The sequence below is a fragment of the Micromys minutus genome (genome assembly GCF_963924665.1).
Source record: "Micromys minutus genome assembly, chromosome: 28".
Taxonomy (NCBI): Eukaryota; Metazoa; Chordata; class Mammalia; order Rodentia; family Muridae; genus Micromys; species Micromys minutus.
In genome coordinates this window covers 17,806,730-17,816,463 of record NC_137963.1, presented here as the reverse complement: position 1 = coordinate 17,816,463, position 9,734 = coordinate 17,806,730, and the positions used below count along the sequence as shown (strand labels likewise).

At 39.7% G+C, this 9,734-nt stretch overlaps 1 protein-coding gene across 1 annotated transcript in view; it reads right to left on the bottom strand.

Annotated features, from left to right (window-relative positions):
• Window positions 1-4,380, bottom strand: part of SHOC1 (shortage in chiasmata 1) — a gene marked incomplete at its 3' end in the record, with an annotated part of 82,102 nt that extends 77,722 nt beyond the window's left edge. The window contains exons 1-2 of the mRNA XM_080940209.1: window positions 4,324-4,380; window positions 1,516-1,627 (exon numbers count right to left, since the gene is read on the bottom strand). Of these exons, the coding sequence (XP_080796335.1) occupies window positions 1,516-1,627; window positions 4,324-4,368 (157 nt within the window). The 5' untranslated portion in view covers window positions 4,369-4,380. The remainder of the gene's footprint in view (window positions 1-1,515; window positions 1,628-4,323) is intronic.
• Between the last annotated feature and the right edge of the window lie 5,354 nt (window positions 4,381-9,734).

Sequence of the window (9,734 nt, the reverse complement as noted above, 5' to 3'; positions counted from 1 at the left end):
GATCCCTGGCCAGAACTGCCATGTTGCTGGATTAAAATTCCTCTGTAAACAGACAAAATTAATAAAGTAGAACTAATCATCTTCTAGCGCCAATCCTACCAGCCTACTGCTGTAAGTCTAACGATCTCTATCACTCTGTTTACAGAAGAAAACAGACTTCTGGCTGCTATTGAACACCAATAGGAGCTCTTCGTGCTCTTGATGCTATTCCTCTTTACTCTTAAGTTCCTTTTTCCTTTCTTACAAACGAACACTCCAAGTTTTCTTTTTATCATATACTGAAAAAAAAATCACATTAGCAAAATAACATTTTGCTGAGCATGGTGACATACACCTTTAATCAACTACTCAGGAGGGAAAGAGAGGTCTGAGGTTGGGGCTAACCTGGTCTACATAGGAAGTTCCAGGACAGACAGAGCAACATAACAGAGAGAGCCTGTCTCCAACAAGCAAACAAAAAGAAAAGAAGAATGTTTGCCCCATTCCCTTCGAGCTATTGCTTCATTTTACCCCAAACAGGTAGTGCCTTTAGTACTGGAAATTCAGAATACTCAATATACTTTTCTTTAAAGAAAGAAAAAAGAGTTGGGGGCTGGAGAGATGACTCAGTGGTTAAGAGCACTGACTCCTTTCCTGAGGTCCTGAGTTCAATTCCCAGAAACCACCTGGTGGCTCACAACCATCTATAATGTAATCTGGTGCCCTCTTCTGGCCTGCAGGCACACTGCAAGCAGAACAGTGTATACACAACAAATATATATTTTTTTAAATTAAGGTTTTACATCATAGGAACATTTTTAAGTGTTGCTCAAACCCACTGTGTTCATTTCTCGTTCTCTTCCCACCATACTCCAAGGCAACAATGTGTGTATAGAGGTAAGAGTCAGTTCTCACCTCCAGTCCACGGGTTCCAAGGTTCAAATTCAGGCTGTCAGGTTGGTCAGCGAGCATCCTTACCCACTGAGCTGCCTTACTTGTCCCCATGTCTCTGCTTTTGACTCCTAACCTCTACCCTTCCGATTTTTTTAGACAACAAGAATGGTATTTTCTGAAATATGGTTTCTCACACTTGTACTTTATGAGCCAGTCTGAGCTGCTATACCCCAAATAGTATAGACCTGGTGACTCAACTAAGAACATTTATTTTTCATGGTCCCATAGATTAGAAAGTCCAACAACAAGACTCCAGCAGATCTGGTATCTGATGGAGATTCTCTTCTACTTCCTCTTCAGGACCTCTTGTACGAGAGTGCTCATCTTCAGTCTCATGACCCCTCTTCCATGGGGAGGGTTAAATTTGAACGTATGGTTTCAAGAGCACACAGACACTCAGGCTATTGTTTTTATAAAAGTAAATAGGCAAAATAAGTCCATGTTATATTCTACAAAGCCTTAGATAACACAAAATTTGCTCACACCTCAGTCTCCTTTTCCTACCCAGTCCTGTGGTCTAAGTTTCTTCACTGACCTACACTGAACTCAGAAATAGCTTTCAAGAAATGAAAACAAACATACCTCTTGTCCATGGACTCCTATATTTATCATCAATAATTTTTTTATCTTGATTTAAACATGAAGGGATCTGAAGCAATAAAGCATCTCTGTAAAGCCTTTCGTTAACTGTGTTCTAGATAAAAACGTAAAATAATTTTAACATATACTATTTACCAATATTAAGAATATTATTATCATAAGTTGATATAATTTTAAAAGTGACATGTTATAAAAATATCAAATTACAGAACCACATTATAGAGAATATCATCAAATTGTCTTACAAACATTATTTTCTATAACAGGCTAAATATATGCATGTTTAACTAAAAACATATTATATCGCTTAGCAATGTAATTTTTTTCCACTGAGTAGTATCATGCCACTCTCTTAACTTTTGTTTCCTATGATAAAACCTGAAAATAAGTTTCTAATTTCAAAAGCCAACCCAAGGACTAAGACTCTTCCCTTAAGTAGACATTAAAGGTGGCCACAGTGTGCTGCTTCTAATCTCAGCCCTTAGGGGCCTGTGAAAGGAGGCTTATTAGTTTGAAGCCAGTGTGGGCTAAATACTGAGTATGAGGCCATCTAGGATTACTGCAAGATCCTGCCTGAAGCAAACAGCACAGAAAGGATGCTATCAGTTGAATAAGCCTGCCGATCAGCTCAAGTTCTACCCTGGCTCTGCCTTGACTTCCAACTTTGTGGCAATAGGCTAATTCCTCCTCTAGCCACCTCAACTCCCATCTTCACACTGTGGTCACAGTACCATGGCCTACCCTGCTGTTCTATAGCTGTCTCTCTCAGCTGAAGCATCATCTCCTCTACTCAGTCTTCTCCCGTGACTTTGACTCCCCATGGAAGTCATTATTCCACATACAGGCAAAAATGACTGTGTGTTTCTTCGTGTTTTATGTTGCCAAAGGTGTTATGTGAAATAAGAGGTTATCATCATCCAAGAATAAATGGTTTAAAAGATCTGGCCTAATATAAAATGAGGACCAAAGACACACACAAACATGAAAAAAAGCTTGACTAGCACTTCATCTAAAAAAGAAAGTTACAAGAAATAACTTTTATCTAAAAAGGTTTGTTTATGATTGCTTTTGGTATAATTTTCTCATAAATCATATTTTATGGCATTTGTTTTCTTCTTCGATCATAAAGAAGATAAGTTATGGGAAAATTTAAATTAGTAGGGTATCTCTGAGTCCTTGGATGTTCAGATCACCTTCTTTCTCTTGTCTGCCAAGCTTTCTTATTCTGCAAGATCTTTATGCAAGCCTTTTGTCATCTGGGTGGCTTTTACTACTCCTTCACTGATTGTGTAAAGATCCACATCTGCAAGATTTGACACTTCTCAGCACCACATCACCATTACACCCAGGAGTACAGTATGCCAGCAAGAAATTAAGGCATCACGAGTAAGGACAAATCTTTGAGGACTTTTGACTATTTGCATTTTTGTAAGTAATCAACACATTAATAAATGTTACATTGAGCTGTCATTCCCACCTAAGCATATAACTACTTATTTGTGTCTCTCAGTTGGGAGAGAATAAATAGAACATGAAAAAGATATGTAGGTTTTTGTTGGTTGGTTTTATTTTTCAAGACAAGGTTACTCTTCATAGCCCTGGCTATCCTGGAACTCATTCTGTAGACCAGGCTGGCCTAGAATTCAAAGGTCTGCCTGCCTCTGCCTCCCAAGTGCTGGGATTAGAGGTGTGTGCTCCACCGTTCAGATGACTGCATGTATTTCCTAATCCTATAAATGTAACAGAGTTTTACTTTACTAGAATATTTTTGTGCTAATAGATAGGGCAGGTTTATTAATATTACAAATAAAATTTAACTTGTCAATTACATTATAAGAACAAACTATTACATGACCTCTACTACAACTCATTTGTTAACAACATACCTAGACTTGAAATTCATATCTGATACTTTTACAAGCTACTTAGCTTCTCTGAACATTATTTCCTAACTGTGAAGCTGTAAAACCTGTAGAATTATGGTATTTGACACATGAGTACTCACAGGAGTCAAATAACATAATCCACCACATGGACAAAGTATCTGGTTCATTGAGACATGTGCTATTGTCACAGAACAATGACCAGGATTACTTTTGTGCCCATTCTTTCTATGTATTCTTTTCTTTTCTCTTTCTGAGATGGGGTATCACTATACAGCACTGTGTCAGCTTTCCAAGTACTGGGATTTCAGCCATGTGCCACCATTCCCCATGTTTCTTAAAGGAAAACTACTTCAGTCTTGCCGAACGTTTTCCTTCAGATAGCTTCAGACTTATCTTGCTATTTAATTATTTTTAATTTAATTTAAAAGTCCCTTACAAAAGTGACCTTTTAAAGAAATATTAAAGGTTGAATCTAGGTCCTGGTGAGAAGGCTTCAGAGCACTTACCACCAGAGCTTATGGCCTGGGCCTGAGCCTCTAGGTCCCACACAGTCGAAAGATGGAACCAGTTCTTACAAGCTGTCATCTTAACCTCGGCATGCACGCCGTGGCAAGAGCATGTACCACACACATGTACAAACACAAACATGCTTACACATATGCACGCACATATACACACACGTGCTCACACACACACACACACACACACACACACACACACACACACACACACACACACACGAATGTTTTAATTATAGTAAAATAAAAAAAACTAAGGTAATTTTAATGACTCTGAAAACAACTAAAGATTAACCTATGGATTACTGAAAATTATCATATGCTGAATACACCTAACATGTTTTCAAGAATAATTCATAGTAAGTGGATGTCCAGGAACATCGTACCTCGCATAAATAGTCTATTGCATGATATTTGAAGGCTGAAAACATAGCTCTTCCGTTCAAAGCCACACAAAGTTCAATATCTAGAAACATAAAAGTTAAATGTTGGTAAAATAGCGAAGAGGATAAAAACTTTCTTAACCACAAGTCTTTCATTCACTTCTTTTTCAAAGGGTCCTAAATGATAAAAGTATAAAGCAACATTTATTTTGTGACAAAAAAAGCTAATATGAAAAATAATGTACATTGTTATTAATTTATATATTTTTTATCTTGTTCTTTAGTCCATACAAGTGGGTGAGTTCCAATATGCTTACCATGATAATTTTGTTGAAAAGAGGCCGGAGTGGCAGAAATAGACATTGTTTTATCCAGGGTAATTGTGTTTCCAGTGATTTTAAAATTAAATAACCAAGGCCAAAATGCTATATTAAAGAAATTAAGAGCTGGAGAGATGGCTCAGTGCTTAAGAGTATTGGCTGCTATTGTCAAAGACTCAGGTTCAAATACCAGGACCCACATGCTACAACTATCTGTATGTCCACTTCCAAGAGATCTAAAGCCCTCTTTTGACCTCCAAAGACACTGCACCATATGTGGCACACGGACAAGCCTGCAGGCAAAACACCTATATACTTAAAGTAGAAAATAAATCTTTAAAAAGTGATAATATAGTGCTTTGGCATTAAAAGTTCTTAAACCCTATTTTTAAAAAGAACGAATGGGATTTCAGAAATTATATCCATCCTCTTACTTAGAACATCAAGGGGGTCTGGAGTTCCAATTTTCTAATAGCTAAGTCATCTGGAATAAAATAATGACGGCATGATACAGCAACCAGGCCAACAGACAATCAGAAAATCAACAGAGCTTCTCATAAAACAGTAAGTAATTAGAATAATGAATTAGGCCAAGATGGTTCTCACATAGAAATCAGAAAACTATAGCTCAGAAGTTATTAAGCTTATCAAATAGTCTTAGTATTTCTGCCATTTAAGATGTCTGGAAAGATTGGGATGTTATGATGCATGTGTGCAATCTAAGCACTAAAAATGAGGAGGTAGGCAGGCTTAGAGTTCAAGGTCAGTCTGGGCTACAAGGTGTAGTAAGATACTCTCGAAATAAACAGTCTGAAGGGTGCTGGGGAAGCTCAGGGGTACAGGGCTTGACTAGCATGCTCAAGGGTGTGTGTGAGTTTAATCCCTACCCCTGCACAAACCCAAATGTCTTAAGGAAATCAGAGGTCAGATGTTTTTACATAAGGTTTATTAATAATGTTTTATTAAATTAAATAATGTTGTAATACAAATGGTCTTTGCCTAGTGGTCTTTTGTGTGTGTGTGTGTGTGTGTGTGTGTGTGGCTTACCTTTTGTCTTATATGTGGTGCACTGAAGTCTGAAGACCTGAAGACATAGCCTGGGTGGTACTGGCACACACCTTTAATCCCAGCACTAAGGAGGCAGTGGCAGGTGGATCCCTGAGTTTGAGGCCAGCCTGGTCTACGGAGTGAATTCCAGAACAACCAGGGTCATAGAGAGAAACCCTGTCCTCAAAAACAAAATGAAAACACAACAATGAAAAGAAGATCTAAAGACATTATCCACAGGAGAGGGCTACAGTCTACCTACTTTCAGTCATCATCTGGTAAATGTTCTTCATGTAAAACTTGTATCTCTAGTCATTCGTTTACTTACTCTGTGTGTGTATGTGTATGAGTGTGTGTGTGTGTGAGTGAGTGTGTGTGTGTGGGGGGGTGACAACCCGTGGAATTCTGTTCTCTCCTTCTACTCTGAAGGTCCTAAGGCTCAAACTCGGATCCTCAGGCCTGGTGGCATGTGCCTTCACCCATCTCACCGACCCAAGGTCAACAACATTAATTATTCAACTTGCTGGAGTTTTAAAAGCAAATGAACTTCTAAAACAATCCATTAATACAATATTTTAATTAGTAATGGAAGAATTCAGATGTTACAGTAAGTCTTTCAAACTGAGCAAATGCACACTCCAGATGTCTCAATGCCGACAATCTTCAGCCGGCTGTGTCCTGCATCCACTCTGTGTCAGCATGGCGTCCCTTACTGATGCTGTCTGAGAATATTTACAGCCGTTCCATCTCTGTGCCTTTCCACACACTGTACTGCAGTCTTTGAAGCAAATAAATTCTAGAATTGTCATGTCTTTTTCAAAAATCTATGTATGTGTAAGTGTTCTGTCTGCCGTGTGTCTGTGCACCGTGTGTGGTGCCCTTGGATCTCCTGGGGTTATTGATGAGAACTGTCATGTGGGTGAAAGAGCAGGCAATGCTTTAACCACTGAGCCAAAGCTCTAGCCCCAAACTTTCCTGACTTAAAGTTACATCTTTCTCAGACAATTATGGTTGTGTATTATCCAAGAAGTGGGCTTAGAGACTAAAAGCAAGCACAGTTCTACTCAGTGTAAACTCAATCCATGGTTTGCATTTACTTTCAATTTTCCATCCCTCATGTAAAGTCTAGTATTTTGTCAGCTTTAGAGCCACTACTCCCATCAAACTACTTTGAAGAAAGGGTTTATTTTTGTTGTTGTTTTTTTGTTTTTTTTTTGTATTGGCTTCGATAATTGACATTTATGCTATGAACTTAAGATTCCGTACATTACTTTCCCTATCAGAATTTCATCTGCTAACTCCACTGCACTGAAAAACAGGTATCCGAACCCATCTTAGTTTGGTGGGTGGATGGGATGAAAAGATAAATTGTCTTTATATTTAAAGGCCAATCAAACACACAGACAAACATACTCACGGTCAAGATTAGCTTTTTTTGTTTGTTGATTTCTGAGACCAAGTCGCACTACGGTAGGCCTCGAACTCAGAGACAGTCTGCCTCTTGAGAGCTGGGATGAAAGGCATGTGGCACCACCCTGACCAGAGACTTTTTTTTTTTTTTTTTTAAGATTAACTTTTAAATTGTAGCAATTTCCCAGATTTATTTTTAAACCCACTTTTAAAGATTTTATACTTCCTTTCTGCTCCCTCCTGCCGGAATGGCGGGTCAAATCCATAATAATTAGGCCAGGCTCTTGGACGCTGAGTTGGGGAAGTTAGTTTTACCAATATTCACGCGCAGGGTGAGCGTTATGTTGCCGCTTCTCCCATTACATGAAGGCATTCTGGAATTTTCTCCCCTTCCACACCCCCTCACAGAAATCAGATAACAACCTTTTTTTTTTTTCCTACTGGGGGGTTGTGGGACTGAGGAGGAACATGTAAAATTGTAGAGACGCGCGTTTTGGTTGCTTTCCCGTAACAAAAGCAGCTCGTTGGGTGGACATCCCACCCGGGCCGTTCGTACTCCCAGCGCCTACTGAATCAGCCGTGGGCCGAAGACCTCATCCCTCCTCGGCTACATAAGCCACGCCTCAGGAATCGGCTTTCTAGAGGATTCTGAGCTGCTCTACCTTAGCCTCCTCAAATCTTTCCTTACCCTCAGCTAGAGAGGCCTTCCTTCCCTCTAGCTTCCTTCCGGCTTCTCACTTGGTGAGGTGAAGTAATCCGGGGCTTTGGATTTAGTAGTAGGCAATTTCCCCGCCCAGTGAACACGTGACCCCGGACGGCCGCTCCCATTGGCCAGACCAGACTCCGCCCTCTGAGTTGGTTCATCGGTTGCCCGGAAGTGACAGTCTGGGGTAGTCAGCCTGCTCAGCCCCAGAGTTCATGCCTCGCTCCCGTCTTGGTAGGCTGGGTGAGGTGTGGCGCTGGGGTGAGGTATGAAGGAGGCGTTGTCAACCGGAAGTCTGGGCTAATTTGTATCTGGCTGCTATGTTAATTAGCTAGTGTCCCCAGAAACCATGCTCTTCATAGATAACTCTGAGAGGGTTTGGCAATCTTCAGGGAACCGCAGAGAGCAAAAGGGAGGAGGCAGATGTAGGTGTGCGGCCGGGTGGCTGAGGTGTGGCAGAAAGGGCTTTGAACGAGAATGTGTGGATTTTAGATCTTGATTGACGGCCACTCCCTCACACATTTTAACTTAGAATAACTACACCTCCCCTGATAAAGAACACCTTGTTCGTTTGTGTTTCTAACGTCCGCCTTTGTCTTCTCGGTACAGCTTGGCGCTGAGCTTCTTCCCAGGAGATTGCAGGAAGTAATGTGTATTTGTTTTATTCATTCACATCTCTTTCTAGATAATATTGAAATGTTTATTGTGAAACATTTAAGTCCCTTAACTATTTTGCACAGGTTTGTGCAATATGTTTTAGTACTACGGATTATCAATTAGCAACAATTTTGTAGCCCACCTGCCAAAGGGGCACATTATTTTGCATTCTTCCACACGTTTTATTAAAACTAAAATTATATAATTTCGCTAGTTAGAAAAGTAATACAGACTCACTAGAACCAGCAAAACCATCCAAAGGTTGCAGAAGTAACCTTCACTTCTGACTCCCAGATAAGGTAACCACTATTTAAAAATCTGGGTTCTCGGGCCATTGCGATGGATAATAACTTAAGGTGCTTGCCACTAAGGCTGATAGCCCAAGTTCAAACCCTAGTACTTCACAAGATAGAAGGAGAGACCTGACTCCCACAACTTGTCCTGTGACTCCTACACACTGGCTGGGGCACGCATACCCCTCCCCATATGCACAAAATAACTTTTAAAAAAATCTAGGTTCTGTCTTTTGATATTTTGTATGCCATTACAAACCTATCAGCTAGATAAACACAAAGGTGATTGGTCAGAGATATAAAATGGGTACTTTGCTTTCATCACTAAACAATAATTTATGAACAACCTTCCAGGCCAGCATCCATCCATCAAATACATCTTTAATACTAAAACAGTTGAGGTAGTGGTGGCACATGCATTTAATTCCAACACTCAGGAGGCAGAGGCAGGCCAATCTCTGCGAGTTCAAGATCAGCCTGGTCTACAGAGTGAGTTCCAGGACAGCCAGGGCTACACAAAGAAACCCTGTCATGGAAAAATAAACAAACAAAACCCAGAACTCCAGCTGAATAATAGGGTACCTCTTGGTGATTATTTGCCATAACTTATTCAATATGCCACAACTGAAGATTGCTTCCAGGATGACATTTGGATGTCACAGTGAGACTCTCGGATATTTGCTCTTGGATAATTTTTATGAAAAAAAATTTTTTGATTTGCTGTCTCAAGTAATGAGAGCATTTAAACTGATTTGTTTACCTTTTTAAGAAATATAGCAATTTGTATTAACAATGTCAAGGAGGAAATTTTTTCTGAGTACTCACCAGTACAATACACATCAGTACTGCTCTTCAGAAAATTTTGCCAATATAACATATCAAGTACTTCATATTTATTGGATAATTAAACACTTTTTAGGTGTTTGTAGTCCTTTGGGCTTTTTCTTACAGGAATTGGCTATTATATTTGCGTGTTTGTCTGTG